The 21,806-nt window shown below is 36.7% G+C and overlaps 1 protein-coding gene and 1 long non-coding RNA gene across 3 annotated transcripts; one reads left to right on the top strand and one right to left on the bottom strand.

Annotated features, from left to right (window-relative positions):
- Positions 1-618: 618 nt before the first annotated feature.
- Positions 619-8,278, bottom strand: LOC113771846. The gene is made up of 3 exons (XM_027316403.1): positions 5,997-8,278; positions 861-963; positions 619-765 (listed from the first exon to the last, which is right to left on the bottom strand). Exons 1-3 carry the CDS (start codon positions 8,276-8,278, stop codon positions 619-621), a joined length of 2,532 nt encoding a protein of 843 aa, XP_027172204.1.
- A 9,454-nt stretch (positions 8,279-17,732) lies between these two features.
- Positions 17,733-20,361, top strand: LOC113750560. Of its 2 annotated transcripts, XR_003464659.1 has the most exons (5): positions 17,733-17,823; positions 17,919-18,082; positions 18,198-18,325; positions 19,957-19,987; positions 20,098-20,361. It is a non-coding gene; the product is annotated as an uncharacterized LOC113750560 (long non-coding RNA). The 2 variants fall into 2 exon arrangements; XR_003464658.1 differs by having other exon boundaries at positions 19,957-20,361.
- Positions 20,362-21,806: the final 1,445 nt, after the last annotated feature.

The raw sequence follows: 21,806 nt of genomic DNA on the forward strand, positions 1-21,806 counted from the left end.
AGAAAATTCCATATCTCCTTTGCAGTATTAAATGAACGTAAGCTGTTCACCATATGAGGTTCAATGGATGCTAAAATCATGAAATAATTCGTGAATCATTTGATTCCCATTGACTTATTTCTTTCTCAGTTCCAGAAGCAGTAGAAGACCCATCAATGTGACCCCAAAGCTCCTTCCCTTTCAGAAACATTCTGAACTGAAATTCCCATGTTGCATAATTCTTCCCTGTAAGTCTGATACCCAAAGTCTCTGCAGATTGTCTTCCAAAAGAATTCTCAGCAGCCATTCTTAACAAAACTCAAATGCAAATCCGAAATCACAGATTGATAAACTAAGAAATATCAAAACCAGAATGTTGATTAGAAATCAACCCAAAAAGCTATAGAAAAAAAAATACTCAAAATATCTTATAGATTCAAAAGGTAGGCTCTGATACAATGACAAAATTTGAGTAAATTTACTGGAATCGGATCCAGTTCCTCTTCCTGGTCCTTTCTATTAAATAAGAATTCCTGTACAATCTATTTTTGGTAAACCCCTATATATACTTGATTGATTGACCTAATATACAGCTATGGTAACTGATTTTCTATTCTAGGTAAGAAATATATACAGATTTTAGCCATAATGTCTGTCATAATCTGCCATAATCTTTCTGATAACCTCTGCCATATAATCTGCCATAATCTTTCCCATAATATCTGCCACAATCTTTCCCATAACCTCTGCCACAATCTCTGCCATTGATACCATTGATAAAACTAACTGTTTTAGTATAGTTCCAAAAGGGCATCAAAAGCATTCCAAGAGAAGATTGTCAAATTGTAGACGTTTTCATTCAGGTGCGGCAACAGTGGAACCGGAACAGAACCAGTATGTGAACTGCCATGGCTGGGAGAAGTCTTTGATGTGCCTCCAAACCTCATGCGCTGCCCCAGTTGGGTTGCAGCCAAATAAGCATAACTGAAAATTAAGAACAAAGCAAAATGAATCAAACTTTGGAATTCCCAGACCAATACTTAAGCAGAATAAGAACGCAAGTTTTCAATTGGAAGTCTGTTAAAACTTTGAAACTGATGTTAATACTATGTACACATCTTTATTGGAAACCTAAGTACCTTCTTAATTTTCTAATTACATGATTCCCAAGATCTAGGAGCAAATTCAAGGTTGAGGTGTGCATTCCAGAAAGTGCATTACAGAGGCAATAATGCATGGATATTCATACAACACATAATCAGCACAAATAAAATTCTGAACTCAAGTATCAATCAAGAAAAGCGCCCAAGATGCTAACAAAAAACCTTAATTATTACTAAAGCTGTAAACGAACCGAATCGAACCGAGTATCTCATGTTTGAGCTCTGTTCGTTAAGCGATTCGAACAACGTTCATGTTCGTTCGTTAATTTTCTAACTCCAAACCTGTGTTCGTGTTCGGCTCGTTAAGCAAAGTTCGTGTTCGAATTCGAGTTCGTGTTCGACTCGTTTAACATAAACGAGCCATTCGGGAACATGCTCGAAATGCTGGAATCCAAATTATTTTAAGCCTTAAATATGCCATACAAATCATTAATCCTTCTAAAAAACAGTTAAAGCAACTAAGTGACCAAATTCTATTATTCATTAATTATAGAACTAACATTAACATAAAAACAACAAATAAAACAAAGCAATTTGCCCTCCAAATATAAAATTCCAACCATAAAATTAATCCTAAAATTTGTCAAATGATAATTATATCCATGTTCGCGAACGTTCGTTAAAACTCGCGAACTTGCTCGTGTTCGCTCGATTATTAATCGAACAAAAAAATTCGTTCGAACTCGGTTCGTTTAAGGTTTCGAACGAGTCGAAACGAACCGAGCTACCGAACAGCTCGGTTCGTTTAACAGCTCTAATTATTACCCGTGCATAGTACGAGTAACAACTTAATTGTTTGGTTGAAATTGCCAATGCAGAAACAATGTTCAATTGTCAATCTCAGAGGGAAAAGAAGGGAGCTATCCATACAGTCATAAATGTCAACTTTTTAATTCATAGCTTCTGAATTTTGTAATGACATGATCCCATGATTTAGAGAGAAATTTCTAACATTATGATGAATTTTAAAAAAAATTCTACAAAGCGGGCATTTTGAGTGCTAGATTCCGTCCAAGGGGTCTTCGCATTTAGCAAATGCGAGCTTACGGAGCTTGCATTTGCTGAATGCGAAGTCCTTTGAATTTTGTGACCAACAAAATCCAAAAAAAAAAAGAAAAGAAATATAGACCTCGCATTGATCAAATGCGAGGTCTATATTTCTGACCCTTAAATGATTTTTGCGGGTGCAAGTTGTAATACGCGACCACACAATACGTGAACTCATGGTCGCTTATTGTGGTCGCGTTTTCTTCTTGGTGGCCATGATTTTTCCATGAATCTAGATTTTGCCATGATTTTTCTTTTTGCTTCAGTTGTAATGCCATTTTCCCTTGCTTTATGATTTCACTGCAAATTATAAAATGATTTACAATTTGCAATGCAAATTTCTACAAATTTTACTACTTAAGGCTCTAAATTCATCAGAACTGGAAAAAAAAATCCCATAATATTGCCATCAATACTTGATAATAATTTGTGACAATATATCTTAATCGAACTAGTAGGCTTTCGGCTTTACTGTATCTCGCATCCGATAAATGCGAATTCTTAGAAAATTATATTCAAAATTTGCTTTTTTTTTATTAGGAGCACACAATCATTTTTGTTTTTATCTACTAGTAATTCTTTGTATATAAATAACAAAAAGTTATATTTCTTATAGATTAAAAGATTTGATAATTTCTCAATTAGAAAGGTTGCATGATGCTCAAAAATTGTTGGGTTGATGGTTTTTAGTAAGATTATGAAGCAAAAATGAAGATTTGTGAATTGGGTGAGTTTGGAAGAGAGAAAACGCAAGGAAGAATAAGAAGAAGAATGAAGAAACTAACAATTCATCTCAAAATTCATCTCCTTGTAGAATAACTTTTTTTTTTCCATCACAATTTAAGAATTTACTCTTGAAAATCATCCTTTATCTTTGGTTAATGGTTGGAAAGACTCAAGATACTACGAAGAAACGCACTTTTTTTTCTTTCAAAGCCTTCAAAAAACCAACTTGGAGCACATGAATCCAGGATAAAGTTTGGTCAAAAATCAACTTTGCAACCTTCAAGTTTTTTGTTCTTTTGGCAAAACTCAAAAGTTTTATTATTCAACTAGAAACATGTAGGGAAAATCATTTAAAACGTGACTCACAGTTTGTAAAATGACTTTTTTCGTTCTTCATTTTTAAAAGTGTAATTTTACATTCTTTACAAATTCACACTGATCAAATTTAGTCCCTACCTAAATTTTTGACTAGTTTTTGGTTGGAATCCACCACGTGTCTCGCACGTGATCATTTTTTAAGGATAAAATTGTTAAATCAAATTTCACATAATTCGATTTTTTCTTTCCTCACATTTCAAAAAATGAATTTTTTTATCTCTTATTGATCATGTGTACGAATAGTTTCTTTTTTTTTAAATCCATGTATATATCTATTTGATTTCACCTGAACAATACGAATAGCATGTAAAATATGTGTATTTGATTTCATCTATAACTACAATTAACTTATTCAGATGAAATTAAATAGAGATATATTACATACTATTTGTATTGTTCAGGTGAAATCAAATAGACATATATATGAGTTTTCAAAAATAAGAAAAGGCTATCGTACACATAATCAATGAGGGATGAAAACTTTTATTTTGTGAAATGTGAAGGACGAAAAAATTCATTTTGTAAAATATGAGGGACTATGGATCAGATTATGTGAAATATGTTTGACAATTTTACCCCTAAAAAATGATCATGTGCAAGGCACATGGTAGATTTCGGTAAAAAATTAATCGAAAACCTAGATAAGGACCAAATTTGACCAATGTGAATTTGTAATGGATGTAAAATTACAATTTAAAAAATAAGGGATGAAAAAAGTTATTTTACAAATTATGAGGGACGTTTTAAACGATTTTTTCAAACATGTGCATGGGAAATACAAATCCTGAATACATCAGAAACCAATAACAACAATAATTAGTACACTATGCAATCCAATAAATAAAGTACACCACTATACTAGAGAAAAATATGATTTGGCTGATATGAATTGCACCCCAACTATGGGAGCAATTCAACATGAGTTCTAAGTATTTAGAGGCATTTTTGTTATTTATGTGGTTAATGTATTCACATCAAAAATATTTTGAAACTAAGTCAATTACTCATGCAAAAGAGTACCTTGTTGCATTTCATGCTCTTCTTATTTTCTTTCTTTTAACTGTACCATTTAGTACCTTTTGGTGGATATAAATATCGATATGCTATACAATCTAGTAAAATATACCACAATATTGGTAAAGAACGTCAATTTAATTGATATGAATTGTTCCCAACTAAGGGAGCAATTTAACACAAGTTCAAAGTATTTAGGTGTCTCTTGGTTATGTATGTGGTTGACTTTTACACATCAAATATATTATCAGACTAAATCAAATACATCAAATATATTATCCGACTAAGTCAACTACTAATGCAAATGAATATCTTATTGCAATTTACAATCATCTTATCTTCTTTCTTTTAGTTATTATAACTTTTTTATATTTGTAAGTGAATATGATTATCAGTACACCATAGAATATAGTAAAGTACAATTTTATACTAGACAAGAGCACTAATTTGGTTGATATGAATTTCACTCCAACTAAAGGATCAATTTAGCAATGCCGAACTATTCAGTTGAAATTAACATATATAAAATTTAGTTGAACTTTAGAAAACTTGAAAAGTTTATTTCAAAGTAAATTTATGGGAAAAACTTGCAAAACTAATCAAAGACACACGGTGACATGTGCCGAACCTGTGCAATAATAAATACCTGCTCAAACAAAATATAACTTCTGTAGACAGTGATAAGCAGGGTCGAATCCACAGGAACTGGGGATATTTGTCTCTTTTAAAATTCCAATTGGAATAAGGGGGATTTTATCGGAGTTAGACTAAAAACAATTAAATAATTCACTGGAACAAATAATTAACTAGCACAAATATAAAAAGGAATTAAATCAAGAATGTGGAAATTCTAGCCAAGGATACAACTACTCAGGTACAGTCCAATTATCCGATCATTGATGCAAGAGAGGTTCACTTAATGTATTAATAGGCTAGTTATAGTCGTTGACGAAGTCTGACGACCAATTTTTCCTTAATTTATTGATAACCAAGGTACGACCGTTGGTTACCCCTAATCAGAAAATACTCCTAGGTACGACCATAGGAGTTAATTTCCCAATTGCATTAACAACTAGAAAAATCTAGCCCTAATCAATAACACGCTACGAGGGTTATTTAAATTAGATTGCACGCTCCCCTGATGTGTAAACACACCAGTTGCCACTAATATTAATCAATCAAACAATTACGGATTTAATTGACTAAAATGGCACGAGATTAATAAATCACATTGAACATCGGGCCCTTGACATCCAATTAATAAATAAATCCCATGAGAATTTAAGCAGACAGCATGCAAATATTAATAAATTGAGGAACGCGTGAAAACTAATTAGATCTCACAGAATTTCGGGACTGCGCCGTCGAGTTGACCCTTGACTAGATTGAAGGTTTAGCCACGCCGCATAATTAAATCATCACACGAATTAAATGATTGCAACATCATTGCCTTTTTACTAGAAAGCAAGGAATAAAAGATGTTTCCCGTTGGGGAATATTGTCAAACACCTGGCGTGTGTCAGAGGCCAGTCAGAGAGAAAGAGAAAGAAAACGAAAAAACTGAACTAAAAGCTAAAAAACTCCCCGCTTGCTTCTGTCCGTTCTCTACTTATAGAGAAACAAAAGGAAGTTGACTAAAGCTATCTAGTCTCTGGTCCCACCGCAATTGGGAAGCAAGCAAAAGATTACAAGGAAAAAGCTTCTCCTCGTGTGTTTCTCTCAAAAGCCCAATTGAAGAAAAGCCTTTGCTTCTTCGTGGTCCCCGTTGATGTCCCTCTTAAAAGCCAAAGGAGATTACTAATGCTCTCTCCCGTAGGACTTGAGCCAATGAAGTACACAAGGTGGGCCCTTAGCCCAATTGTCTCTTGTTCCCTTTCTTTTTGGTAGTTTTCTGCTCCATTCCTGGAATTAGACCCAAATACCAAGGCTCCAACCATTCTATGCAAACTGACATCTAACTCCATTTCACAAGTTGCTTCCAAATTCAAATGTTTGGTGATTGCTGTCTCCAATTCATCCCTGCCATTAATCTCAAATACTTCTTGCACCAAAGGGTCAATTACACTCACAGCGAAAATAGCATTAGAATGACAAGGATATCTCATGGCCTCAAATATATTAAAATGAACTATTTCTCCATCAAATTTCATCGTTAGGGTGCCCTCACTAACATCAATTTTTGTACGAGCCGTGCTCAAGAAGGGTCTCCCCAACAAAATTGGTGATGGATTTGGAGAACGTTCATCACCCATATCAAGAATATAAAAATCAGCTGCGAACACTAAATTGTTCACTTGCACTAACACATCTTCTATCACCCCATCGGGATAAGGATTAGTCCTATCAGTCAATTGAATTATAATGCCAGTTTCCTTTAAGGGACCCAAATTTAGCGAAGCATAAATAGCCTTGGGCATCACATTTGTAGAGGCTCCTAGATCTAACATGGCATTCCGAATGCTAGTGTTTCCTATTTTACAAGGGATAGTGAACATACCTGGGTCTCCACACTTGGGCGGAAGTTTTCTTTGAAGCACTGCGGATACGTTCTCTCCCACAATTATCCTTTCATCTCCCTTCAATTTCTTCCTATTGATGCATAGGTCCTTCAAAAATTTGGCATACCGGGGTACTTGCTTAATTGCGTCAAGTAAGGGGATATTTATCTCCACCTTTCTAAACATCTCCAGAATTTCCTTTTTCTTGTCTTGCTTTTTATGCCTTTCCAACCTGTTAGGAAAAGGTGGTGGGTTAGGCTTAACTGGAACCACTGGGTTACGTATTACCTCTTTATTTGTGCCGGGCGTTCCTTCTTCCTCAAGCTCCTTCTCAATGCGGTCCTCATTCTTGTCCTTCGGAGCCACCGGTGTTGATCCTTCAACCTCCTTCCCACTCCTGAGGGTCATTGCACTTACATTCTTGGGATTCACCTTAGGTTGGAATGGAAGTTTTCCCTTTCCCTGGGAGTCCAGTCGGTTGACAATTGAGGCCAATTGACTCATCTGATTTTCCAAGTTTTGCATACGTGCCTTCATCTCTTGACTGCTAGCCTCAGTGTCCTGCTGAAATTTCATAGTGTTAGAGGCTATGATTTTAACCATGTCTTCTAAGGACATACCTGGGTTAGAGGAGGGTTGATTTTTTGTTTGATATTGTTGTTGGAAGCGCTGTTGTCTATTGGGGGTGAAATTTTGTTGCTTATTTCTCCCATAGCTCAGATTTGGATGATCCCTCCAACCCGGATTGTATGAGTTGGAATAGAGGTCATACTGTCTACGTGGCATAGGCATGTTACCAGCCATGTTTGCTTGCTCAATTCCCTCCTCTTGTAACTGTGGGCACGAGTCGGTAGTATGACCACTGTTCGTACAAATCCCACACACCTTGGCCTGCTGTACATTTCCTACAGCTATCTGTCGAACAAATGAGGTTAATTCAGATAACTGCTGTTGAATGGAAGATGAGCTTACCTCGTTGACCTTTCTCGTAGGAACATCCTCTCTTGTACCAAACTGCTGGCAGTTCTCTGCCATTCGCTCGATTAGTTCCCAAGCCTCTTGGGTAGTCTTATTCACCAGTGCACCTCCACTTGCTGCATCAATGATATTTCTATCGTTCATCAGTAGCCCCTCGTAGAAGTACTGAATCAGCAGTTGATCACTTATTTGGTGTTGAGGGCATCGGGTGCGCAGCCTGGTGAACCTCTCCCAATATTCATACAAGGATTCCCAGTGAAATTGTTTGATGCCACATATTTCCTTTCGCAAACTAGCAGCTCTGGACGCAGGGAAATATTTTTCGAAAATTTTTTTCTGCATCTCTGGCCACGTGGTGATAATGCCTGCAGGTAGACAGTACAACCAGTCTTTTGCCGAATCCTTGAGAGAAAAAGGAAAGGCCCTTAACTTAATTTGTTCATCAGTTACTCCCGAAGGCTTCATACTCGAACACACCACATCAAATTCCTGCATATGTTTGTGGGGTTCCTCACCTGACAGACCATGAAAAGTAGGCAACAAATGGATTAGACCAGGTTTTAATTCAAAAGCTGCATTCTCACTAAGGCGAGGGAAAGTTATGCAGAGAGGTTGTTGGGTCAAGTTTGGAGCGGCCAACTCCCGTATTGTTGTGCATTTGCCATGGCGACTTCCTCCTGGTCCGAATCACTATGCAGATTTAACGATTCCACCTCCGGATCCAGTCCTAGAGATGCACCACTGGGCTGCTCCTCTCTGAGCTGTCTAGTCTCTTTCCTAGTTCGGCGTGCAGTCTTCTCTACTTCAGGGTCAAAAATTAAGTCGCCTGTACGAGAAGAACGAGGCATAAACTAGAAAAATACCAGAAAGAAAGAAAGAAAGTAAAAAAAAATTAGATTTAAAAAGGAACAAATAATTAACGCCAGTCCCCGGCAACGGCGCCAAAAATTGACAGGTGCCGAACCTGTGCAATAATAAATACCTGCTCAAACAAAATATAACTTCTGTAGACAGTGATAAGCAGGGTCGAATCCACAAGGACTGGGGATATTTGTCTCTTTTAAAATTCCAATTGGAATAAGGGGGATTTTATCGGAGTTAGACTAAAAACAATTAAATAATTCACTGGAACAAATAATTAACTAGCACAAATATAAAAAGGAATTAAATCAAGAATGTGAAAATTCTAGCCAAGGATACAACTACTCAGGCACAGTCCAATTATCCGATCATTGATGCAAGAGAGGTTCACTTAATGTATTAATAGGCTAGTTATAGTCGTTGATGAAGTCTGACGACCAATTTTTCCTTAATTTATTGATAACTAAGGTACGACCGTTGGTTACCCCTAATCAGAAAATACTCCTAGGTACGACCATAGGAGTTAATTTCCCAATTGCATTAACAACTAGAAAAACCTAGCCCTAATCAATAACACGCTACGAGGGTTATTTAAATTAGATTACACGCTCCCCTGATGTGTAAACACACCAGTTGCCACTAATATTAATCAATCAAACAATTACGAATTTAATTGACTAAAATGGCACGAGATTAATAAATCACATTGAACATCGGGCCCTTGACATCCAATTAATAAATAAATCCCATGAGAATTTAAGCAGACAGCATGCAAATATTAATAAATTGAGGAACGCGTGAAAACTAATTAGATCTCACAGAATTTCGGGATTGCGCCGTCGAGTTGACCCTTGACTAGATTGAAGGTTTAGCCACACCGCATAATTAAATCACCACACGAATTAAATGATTGCAACGGCATTGCCTTTTTACTAGAAAGCAAAGAATAAAAGATGTTTCCCCGTTGGGGAATATTGTCAAACACCTGGCGTGTGTCAGAGGCCAGTCAGAGAGAAAGAGAAAGAAAACGAAAAAACTGAACTAAAAGCTAAAAAACTCCCCGCTTGCTTCTATCCGTTCTCTACTTATAGAGAAACAAAAGGAAGTTGACTAAATCTATCTAGTCTCTGGTCCCACCGCAATTGGGAAGCAAGCAAAAGATTACAAGGAAAAAGCTTCTCCTCGTGTGTTTCTCTCAAAAGCCCAATTGAAGAAAAGCCTTTGCTTCTTCGTGGTCCCCGCTGATGTCCCTCTTAAAAGCCGAAGGAGATTACTAATGCTCTCTCCCGTAGGACTTGAGCCAATGAAGTACACAAGGTGGGCCCTTAGCCCAATTGTCTCTTGTTCCCTTTCTTTTTGGTAGTTTTCTGCTCCCTTCCTGGAATTAGACCCAAATACCAAATATAAATAGATATCGGCAATTAACACAATATTTGATAGGTATAACAGGGGAAATGAGTAATAAAATTACTATTAAATAATGTCCTATCACACGGACTACCTCCAAAAATTAACCCTTAAAGCCAGATATCAATGTGAATGGACATAGAACAACAACAATGATTAGATCATAAAGGGGAAAAAGCTGTTCCTGATTGAAATTTACAACTTGCAAGTTTGAAAGTAAAAAAATATCTGTCTAACATTTAATCTCGCACTAGGGGAGCATTTACACATATAATAGTTAAATGATCATCTCATGTCATACTCCATGCTTTCAAGTTATAATAAGCAAAGGATTCAAAGATCCCAAACATAACCTTCAGAAAAAACAATTCGCATGTAAAAAAATGGTACATAGCTAAAAAATCAAGGGGCTTACATCAATCAAAAGATACCCAACCAATCTGTAATGGAATTGCAGTTGTCATCATGCTCTAAGATTGCCTAAATGACTCATGGCCTTTTTTTTAATTGCCTTTACTGTTCATTGTTGGTGTTTTGGAGTAACCTAGAGCAAGGCAAAAAAGAATATCGACAAGAACTACTCAATCTTTTTTAGAGTTTCTTCAATCCGTGAGGAAGATAAAAGAAAAAAATTGGAAGTAATTTGCTGGTGCGAAGTAAAAGACAATTGAAAATTTTGAGATTTCAAAACTTTATGAGACGGAAGCCAAATGGTCTCAATGAATTTGTGAAATTGTTGTCCAATACTTTCTATAACATTTTAGGATATAAGACGGCTCCATCTTAGTTTTTCTTTCCAAATGCAGTGATATGTACAAATCTGAGCTGCAACGGTAAATAATTGCACAGACCCTCAACTAGAGTGGCCCCCAGATCTCCCTACCTTTTTTTTCTCTCTCCCTCCCCCTCCACCTCCTCCCAGTTTCCTCTCCTCCTCCCTCCCTCCCTCCCTCCTCCCCCTTCGCTTTTTCCCCAAGGCAGGAAGAGAAGGAAGAGGTGGAGGGGAGAGAAGAGGATGAGGAGGGAGGGAAGGAGGAGGGGATGGAGGGCGAAAGAAGAAGAAAAAAAAAGAAAAAAGAAGAGGGGAAGGTTTGATGGTGATAGTGCGATGACAGCGGTGACTAATGGCGGTGATGGTAGGCTAAGATGGGAAAGTGATGATAGAAGAGGGAAATGGATGTACATTTTTTTATGTTTATAAATGTATATTTAAAAACTTTGTAACGTTTCTAGATGTTATTATAGACAAAAGTTACACAAAAACTTATCGAATAAAAACTCCAAAAAATTGGGTTCCCAGGCAGTTTTAAGCACTATTATGTTTTTCAACCTGAGATCAAGGTCAATATTGTAAAATTTTTTGGCTGAACTGTAGGATTGCAAACATGTAATCACAAGAATGCTAGAAATTATGTAGTCAACAAATCTACTGGTTGGAATTTTGTCCAATATTGAAGTATAATTGCTTATTGTTTCCAAACCAGATCTCAACAAAAACATGCTCATTGATTTGTTCAATTTCTTATTTTCCCTTTCTTGTATCTCTATGCTTTTCTTTCAACCTTGTCTCCATACTTTTCTTTGGTCTCCCCATTAGACTGGATTATTATATTGAGTTTCGTATCTTTGGAAAAAGCCTAAGCACTATTGTTGCAGTCACTTGGGTATGGAATAGATACCAATACTTGTGCTATTATCATAGGATGATATCTCAATACTTTAATATGTCCCCCCTCCCGTCCCAATTGCATGGAGTGTATAAGTGAATCGCCAATCTATCAAAAAAAAAAAAAAACTAGACACATAAAATAGTAAAATAATTTTATGATCCCAGACTTCCTTATTGTCTACATGAGAATATAACTATTATGATAGAAAAACAAAATGACAAAATCTCCCAATCTCTCATTACTCATAGAATTTTAACTTATCACCATAACCAAAGAAGAATTGCTTGCTTTATACATTGTGATCAATATCATTTTGTCTCTCTTCCTTTCTCCATATGAGAAGTTATCTCTTGCTGTTATCAAACATATCTGAACATAAGATCATTGCTGTGGTTTATTAATTTGCATGCGGGGGTAAATATTGTGGGGATGACGAATTATGTGAATAGCTTTCTCAGTGAAAAGACCTGATCAATAGTAAAATTGAAAGGATTCCATGCATAAACATGGGTTCGTTCGGATACCATAATTTGGAAATAAAATTTTTAAACATTATTTTGATTACATCTTAAGCACAATTTTTAATCTTATTTTTTTATTTCACATATATCAAATTACAAAAAATGCTATAATGTTATTTAAAATATTTTTTCAAATAATCTCATTTCCAAAGACACCAAATATTCTATTTATGAGGCGCTGCAAGAACAGTTCTACATTATACTTGAGGAGAATAAATAAAAGATAGACTATATAATGTCAAAAGTAGATAGCCAAACTTATTAAGACATTAATTTCATCTATAAGAACTTTAAGACTAATAAATGAAAGAGAAACCATTTAATTACTAAATTAAAGAATGTAAACATGCAGACACTCAATGGCTCCTCAAAATTTATCCCTATAAGATGACTTTAATCACAAAGCTTTGTCTTCACGAATCACACACTTGTCTTCCATCTACATTTTAATTGTAAACAAAAATCAAAACACATCAAAATGGTTCTCTATTTTCACGCTCTTCTCCTCACATTGCTAGCAATGCTGGTGGCTGCCCATTGCACAGAAGCTGAAGTCGATGAAAAACTGTTTACAATCCCCAACCCAATCAACGAGTCTCGGGTGATTTATCTTGGAAAATTTGCAGTGGATGAGCACAACAAAGAAGCCTCCAACACGAAACTACAATTTGAGGGAGTTGCTGAAGCAAAGCAAAGAAATGTAGTGTTTGAAAATGCCTCAGGAGTACAATACGATCTTACCATCCTAGCAACAACGATACAGCACCCCTGGCTGTCGCAAAAGCTATCGTCAGTGCAATCATTCCTGAACGGTGTACGTAAATATGAGGTTGGTGTATTTGACAAGCAGTTTGGTCCCAATAGTTTTACAAAACTCTCATACGAGGCTAGTGTATCTGAAGGACCATCTCCTGGTCCAAGCAGTTTGGCTCCGCGTAAGCAATAAGGGAAGAAAATGAAGGATAATAAATAGATAAATCACTTCGCGGGCAAATGCTTAATCTTTATCTTGTTTTGTTAAACAAAAACAATAGGTGATGCATCGAAATATGTATAATCAAAAATTTCTTAGATTTGGGCCTAACTTGAAGTTTGTTATGCTAATACAGGCTTTCTCTGCATTAGAAGTTTTAATTGGAATATTTGGCTGGGACTGGGGCTTGAACTTGAAACCTTCAAAGCCTTGAGATACTCCAGTACAACGTTGTAGTCTCTGCATTCCAGTTGTCTATGTCTTGCTTTATTTTCTAGGCAACTGTTTCACTTTCTTGTTTGACGTAAAATAAACAAATAACATGCTGACCAAACAAATTATGAAGAAAATTATATTGCTTAAACAGATGTAAAAATCTCTTTTAACTTAAGATGTCAAAATCTCATTAACTTGGTTTTGGATTTACCAGTCATCTTCCGTCATAACAACGCAAATGGTAATGTAATAACACAAACGGTATCATTATAACTTTTGATGACGATTACAATTAATCTCTGATGAGAATAATCTTCAATCCCTAATCCGTCATGATCGGGGCCTATAAACTATTCATTTTCTTTCCTTTCTTCGGATGTGGGACTGAAGTTGAGGTTTCACATTCACCCCTACTTAAGAATGTAATGCAAAGGTCAATCACAATCTAAACTATCTACTTGGTTATATTTGGATCCAGACTTTACCTAGTTGTGCTTGGAATTTGGAGGTCTCTCCAGTACGTGGCACGCAATTCCTTGCATAGTCGGAATATAACACACTAGCTCAGACTCACGCTACACACATTCATCCCTATTTAAGGACTTTGTATCCTTGCAAACCATTCATTTGATCGTGCTCAGACTCTAGAGATGGTCCAAGTTTACCCCCACATCTTCTAATGTGGGACGGAAGTTTGGATCTCACATTCACCCCACTTAATGACGCAACACAAAATCCGTTCACAATCCAAGCTATCCATTTGATCGTGCTCGAACCCAAACCCATCTAATGGTGCTTGGACTCTAGAGGTGGCTCTCATACGTGGCACGAAGTTTTTTACACTTTTTTGCATAGTTGGTACCATAATACACTGGTCCAAACTCTACCTTGCACATATTTTCCCCTATTTAAGGGCTTTGCATCCATTCAAACTGTCCATTCAATTAAGTTCAGATTCTAGAGGTGGTCCAAGCTCACCCCTACTTCTACTGATGTAGGACAGAAGCTGGGGTCTCATAGTCACCCCCATTTAACGAAGCAACATTAAGCCCAGCCACAATACAAACTGCCCACTTCATCGCGCTCAAAATCTAGGCTCACTTAATCATGCTCGGATTTTGGAGATGACCCTAGTATAAGGCACGCGGTTTCTTATACTTTCTTGCATAATTAGAACCATAATAAACTGGTCCAGACTTACCTTGCACATGTTTATCCCAACTTAAGGATTTTGCGTCCTCACAAACTGTCCACTTGGTCATCCTTAGATTTCGGAGGTGGACCAAGCTTACACACTAGTCTAAACTTACCCCATATATGACGCAAACTGTCCACTTGGTCGTACTCGACTTCTAGAGATGGCCCAAACTCACATACTGGTCCAGACTCACCCGCAGCACAACACAAATTATCTATTTGTTGTGTTCAGACTTTGGAGGTACTGTCTAATTGGTCGTACTCAAATTTTAGAGATAAATCAAGCTCACACACTGGTCTAGGCTCACTCCACACACGATGCAAACTATCCAATTTTTTTTTTTTTGTCGAAACGATATATGATTTTATAGATGAAAAGAACCTTTACAGTTTCAAGTAACGACTTGAGCGAACTTTACAACCAGTGCATACTAACACTGAGGAATCCAAAATTCCTGATCTACAACAAAGTCTAGCGCTTGCACGTTTATCCTATGAGTAATATGGTTAAGATTCCTATTAATTAAACAAAAGGAGCACATACGAAACAAGGACTTAAGACTATAGATATCCTCCATCAGGGTGAGCATTCGCATTTCCTGAGATTTCCTTATGCAAACTATCCAATTGGTCGTGCTTGAATTTTGGAGGTGGACTAGGCTCACACACCAGTCTAGGCTCAGCTTGCGCATAATGCAAACTGTCCACTTGGTCGTACTCAAATTCTGGAGGTGGCTCACACTCATACACTAGTTCAAGCTCACCACACACACATTTTCCTGCACTCAAGGACTTTGTGTCCTTGCAAGCTATTTACTTGGTCGTACTCAAATTCTAGAAGTGGCTCACGTACACCCCTAAGATTCACTCTAATGCCATTTATTACGATCCGAGCTAAAGGGCTGGCCCAAGTAACTTTTGGGCAAAATTTAAACTGTCTACTTGGTCATGCTAGAATGCTGGAGGTGGCCTAGGTTCAGCCCAAAATGTTCTCTTTAATCAGTTCAGTCCAAGCACCAACCACTTTTAAAATTTCTTGCGCCTTATTTACAACCTAGGAAGAAAATCATGCTATACACTTTGATTACTTGACAAGAAGAAGAGAAGAAACAATAAAATGAAAAGGAACACATTAACATACACTTATCGCAACAGAGATTCTCTCCTGACGAGACATGCCCTTTAGGCTCTCTACAATTTCATCTAAAAGCATAACAATGTCATCAATTTTTTTTTCTTCCAAGACTAATGATTTCTCAACTCTATCAACCTTTCCCACCTCATCCAATGCTTCAGTTTCGCTAACCTTTTTATTTTCTTCCCCACTCTCTCCAATCACATCATCAACAGTTTTAAATTCCTTCTCCTTCATACAATTCTTCTATTTCTTCAACATTCTTATTGATATTGTTTACTGTGTTATGCTGTGATGTTTGATTTTTAGTCTGTTTTTCCATTTTTTTATGCTTTCTAAATTCCATATTTTTATTTTTTGTGCATTTATCTATTTGATTGGGAGTGGAGAGGCAGCAGCAATAATAGCAGTGGTAGCTTTCAGTACTCTTAATTATTCCCCACTAAAAGTTTCAGAATTAGTGGGGATGTATCCTTCACAGTTGCGGCTGGCCTCGAATTCTTGCATGGCTTTATTTCTGGCAAGAGATATATCTCCCGGTCCTTATAATCCAAAATTGGCCAACAACTTTCGTGGATTTTTTTTCTTGGCATAAAGAATTTTTTTAGGATCAACTTACAGAGGATGATGCGAAGGTATAGGCTGCCGTTTTGGAGCAGCATGGTGCGTATTTGACCCCAAATTCCAGTTCATGGTATGATCTTGTTTCCTTTTGGAATCATCTTCCGCTTTTTCTACGTGGGTTTTGCTTAAATTGTGATTTGAAGATTAATTAGTTTGTGGTCACAGGTTAGTGATAATGTAAATCCTAATTTTAGGATTCTTGATTCTCTTCGGTACAAAGCTTCGAACTGGATGCACATTTTATGGGTTGTTAACTTGTGGGCTTTGGAAATTTATGTCATATTTTTAGCTTTCCTGGAAATGCAGTTGAAGTGAGATTGGCCAAGGGGCTGCAGGGAACAATTATATGCCTTGCACTCGCTTTTTTCAGATTATTTCTTTGATAGTCTGGAAATGAGTTCAAAATTTTCTCTATCAAGGTTCCATGTAGTGCCCCTGCTTTACCATTTGATCTTTCCTCTTCTTCCAGGTGGTTGTATAACATACAACTGAAGAAAATGGAAATAAACTTACTCTTACGTCTCTGAATTTGTATTTTCTCTTTGAAGCAGAAAAGCAAGGGTGTTGATGCTGAAGTTCAAACTGTACAAGCGACGGCCTATCACTATTTTGCCACCTAATGGAATATAGAGTTGCACTATTCTGGTAATCTTCCTTGTATAGATGCTGGAAAACCGAAATGGCTAACATACTCTGCTCTCGTGGTGACGAACTGGATGGAGCTCAACTTGATTACTAGTTATCAGTCGTACTAGTTCTAGTTATTGCAGTATATGCTTTAGCTATGCTCTTTGCTGTCCTTGCAATGTTACACAAAAGCTCTGTCCACCTTCAAAAGAGCTTCATTAGTGGAGAAGTCAAGGCAATAGCCACAAGAGAAGATGGGTAGTTTGATTACCATATATTTCCTACTTAAACTATGAAAGGGCTGATGCTCTATGCACTGCGTGGCAAATGAATATCTGATTGGTTGTTTCAGGGTGCGAAAATCACAATAATGATCCGAAGCCTGTGGTTCATTCTCAGGGCATTTCCATCAGCAGAATTTTGAGGTTGATGGTTGAATGCCCCCAGCTCCAAGGGCATGCTGCTATGTGGTTCTGAGATAATTAACTTTTTTTAGTGTTGTTTTTTATATTTTCACCACATTTCTGCTCCTATTGGCTGTAAAGTTGAAATTGTGGTTAACATTCCATTTGATTGCAGCTGAAAGTTGGAAATGGAGATGATTTCTTTCCTCAGAACTGAATAATAATAATGTGATTTCAAGTTTCATATTCTTTTTTAACGTAGTAGCAGAGGTTATTTGATGAAAGTTTAGTATTTTGTGTTCATCTGTACAGAGACTAGTTCAACCTGCAAACATTGAAAAGTGGGCCATAGTAAACATTGCTGCATGCCGTTATATTCATGGCCTTGTTGGAGATCTCATGAAGGTGATAAGGAATTGTATGACAGTCAGATTGTGGTTTCTCTGTCTTTAAGAATGTGGGGCTGGTCACATTTTTGAACTCACACTTTAAGTTTGCAGGATGTGGAACACCCATTTGATGTATTTGAAAAGAATCAGAAGTACAGACGACTACTCTCTCTTGTAAGGTTGGAAAAGAAGCTTGAAGAGATTCAGGCTAAACTTTTAGGGGCACCTAAATAACTTTTGTCTCCTTCCAGAGAACAAAAACTGTGATCTTTATGGTTTGTGCAACCTTTTTGCTGTTTTGCCTCAGCTTGCATGTGCACGCATAGATAATAACCACACTTTGCTTATTATCTATTATTTGAATAACATGTTTCCCGATGTTTCTTTCAGGTTCTCAGAGAAAGAGGAATTTGGCTGCATATGATATTACAACTGATGTTCCTGATGTTTCCTGATGTTACTCAATGCATGGTTCCTACCAGTGTCTTACAACTGTTCTCCTTAAGGCCAATGTAAAGGTTAGACTTTTAATAGCCTTGTAGGAACGCTTGAATTTCTTTGCTTTCCTTGTACTATGTAAATGATTTGTAATATTGTTAAATGCCAATTTTCCATGCTCTTGCTTCCTTGGGAGCTTGGTGGTTGAGATTCTCCTTTTAATTCCTGTGGTGTCTAAGGGTCCAATCCTAATTCCGGAAATGGATGTGTCACATGGCTCAGTTTAGTTTTTGATATTTGTCTACTTGTGTTGGATGGTGAAAGTTGTAATGCTCTTACTCCTCTGCTTCATTTTTTCCAGAGCACCAAAAGGTGAATCAGTTGAGTTCATAAATGCCTGCAATTTGGGTTTTTTAAATGCTCAGTCTCCCTTGTTTGTGATGGTTAAATATTTTCAGGCAATAACGGGCGGGGTCCATGTAGTTTAACTTGTGCATTTTGCTATTCTTGTTTGTATTAGTTGCATTATACATTGTCAGTTTTAGACAGTGGCTACTAATTTCAAATATAGAGCATCTGTGCTTTACCTGATCCCCAAAACTTGTGATAATTGATTCCCTTTAAAAATATGTTTCAGACATTGAGGATGAAGGGATAATTTGGTAAGTTTTAATTTTCTGATTCAAGTTGATTAAAGCCACGATACAAGCACCATGACCTATTCAACTTGCACTCAAACCAGAGCAGTCAATTTAGTCAGTTTGTCTCTATTTCCATAACATGGTAATTAATAGAAAATAACTCATGACTGAAGCTTGATTATTACACCTGATCCTGCAGATCGAGTATGCAATGCTCTAGAAACTGTGGATTGTACTCATATTGATGATACAAAAATTCTTACAGCATATTTTCTCTTGAATTCTCACCTGAGTTGCTCCAAGATTTCACATTTGTACTAGTATAATTGCTTAAAAAAAAAAATCATGCTACCAGATGCTTCTCTTAAGTGTGTAGGTTATCCTGTTACATCAATTTGTATGCACGTTTAAAAAGCTTTCCTTTATATCCTTATATTAGTGTTGGAGAGCAAATGAATTTGCTGAACAGGTATATTCTATGCATTGCTTCGTAATTTGCACATTGACCTGTGTCTAATTTGGCCAGCAAAACTTCAAACCGAACAAAATCTCCAGATTATGGAGTACATAATGAGATGAAAATGTAATGCATTTTCTTTCATTCTTCATATGCTCCATATTTTGTGGATATAGTGTTATCAGATTATTAGGAAGGATCTTGGTATTTCCGAGATGTAAAATTCCTTATGGACTTTTGGGAGACTTTGCTTGATTTCTATGTAAGCTCTGGCATAAGAAAGATCAGATCATTACATTCAGGTGTATGTATTCTATTTGTTGCTACTACTTTCATTTAGCAAAGGCTGTCAGGACGGCATTACTTGTTCTTTGTGTTATTATTGTATTTGAGTTGCATTTCTTGATTAGTTTTCAAGAAATGCAGATAAATCTTTACTGACTTTTCTGATCCTTTGTACCTAATGAGTATGCTTAATTAAGTAGAGATTTTGTTTTAAACTTTTTATTGTTCATATACATCTATCTTGGCAAAAGTGCTCTTACCGTTTTTTAACTACATTTTTTTTTCAAATATCTGAGGCTGACTATTCTTTTATTTTGTACATTTGCAGCCATGCTGTCAGTGAGTCGCAGTTTAATCAAGTAATCAACATGAGCTGGATCAAATTATTGAAGTGTTCCATCACAAATTAATAGTAAAGGTAGTCTGAGGTTTATTCATGAGAATGACAATTATTGTCTCCATTTTGTAGGCTTGCAAGTTTCTTGATGAGAAATGGTCTCCAAAAGTCGTGGTCATTCTTGCACAGAGAAATCATCATACAAAGTTCTTTCAGCCTAATGCACCAGAAAATGTTGCCCCGGGTATTGACTTGACAGACAATGCAATTAGGCTACATAAGAAAGTTATTGTTGCATTGATTGACACGTTCCAGGGAGGTGATGCAGGGCCATTGATTGACAATAAAGTTTGTCATCCCAAGAACTATGACTTCTACTTGTATACTCATGCTGGCATGATTGTGAGTACTTGAAAGTAGATGAATAGTTAAACAAGACATTTTTCTTTTCCTCATTTTCCTGTTCCTTTAGGTTCGTCTGCATAGCATCTCTGCTGATGTTTATCTGTTCTAGCATGCAAAATTGTTCTTACATTTTCGTGATCGGGGTGGTTAGTGATCACTTGCTTTAAATTCAGTTAAATTGGCTTCACATTCACCTGGGTGAAAATTCATCGGATATCTGTTTTCTTGTGTCATGATAAGGGTGGAAGAAATCCATCAGGTTTGTATAAGGGAATTTACTTGACGTATAAGATGATCAGGCGAAACCAGTTTGTGCATGGCTCTTACTCTGTAGAGACTTTGATTACGATAAGGTGTGAAGATGTGCTCATTTCAAGTATATAGATTCTCTGTTGAATGATGATCAACTCTATTTGCCACCATCCAATCACTCTTTGTCTTGTGCTTAATGAATCCTTTTAGCTTAAGCACGTCAGATACTTCGGTATGTTATCTGTATTTTCCCTTCGACTGTGATGCAAGCCAACTCTTTGTTGATAATCAGTTTTGTTGGGTGAGTTGAAGCTCTGCTACTGTGTATAGGATAAGTTTAGGACCACCTCGGCACCGTAAGTTTAGGACCAACTCTTTTTTTTTTTTTTTTTTTTTTTTTTTTTGCATTTGGCGAATTGGAGGTTAAAACTGACCAATATGCACTAGAAGAAGATAGACAAATACTGGGATCTGCAATACATTTTTTGGTCTCATGAGGGTTTTTGACTTGCATATTGTTTGTTGATAATGTTTTTGCTGGTAGTTAAAGCTTTGTTGATCCTGATCACGTGGTATTTTACCTTTTTCTTCCCATTTTCTGATGGGAGGAAAACAGGTAAAAAGGTATTGCAGTGCAGAATTTATGGGTTTCTCTTGCTTGGAATTTTATTTTCACTGTTGTCCATTGAAAAACTTGCATTCTTAGTCTGCAAAGTGTTGGCCTTTTCAGCATGGTTACCAATATTGGCCAATTTCAATATGATTTGGCCGAGTCATAATCGGAACGAAAGGGACTGGTACAATACCGATCTCCGAATCGTGGAATACCATATCCACGGCGACTCGCTCTGACTTGACCGATTCGAATTTGTGATGCATGGTATCGACTGATATATCCGAGTCAACTCAAAGTCGATCCGGATATTTTATCAGATTGTGCGTTTGTTGGTATTTTCTAATTTTAGTAATTTTTTCAGATTTTGATAATTTTTATGTGATATAATGTGCGTATCACCCGATATTAAACCGATATGCCGCGACGAATGCAGGACAACCGCGTCTGTGACCCACGGCAGTGAACCATGCTTTGAAGTCCAAAGTTTCCTTCATTTTGGCTTATTCATAATTTTCAGTTTCTCCAATCTGGGTCAACATCTAAAGACACATCAGAGACTTCTTCCAGC

This window comes from Coffea eugenioides, chromosome 1 (genome assembly GCF_003713205.1).
Source record: "Coffea eugenioides isolate CCC68of chromosome 1, Ceug_1.0, whole genome shotgun sequence".
Lineage (NCBI taxonomy): Eukaryota > Viridiplantae > Streptophyta > Magnoliopsida > Gentianales > Rubiaceae > Coffea > Coffea eugenioides.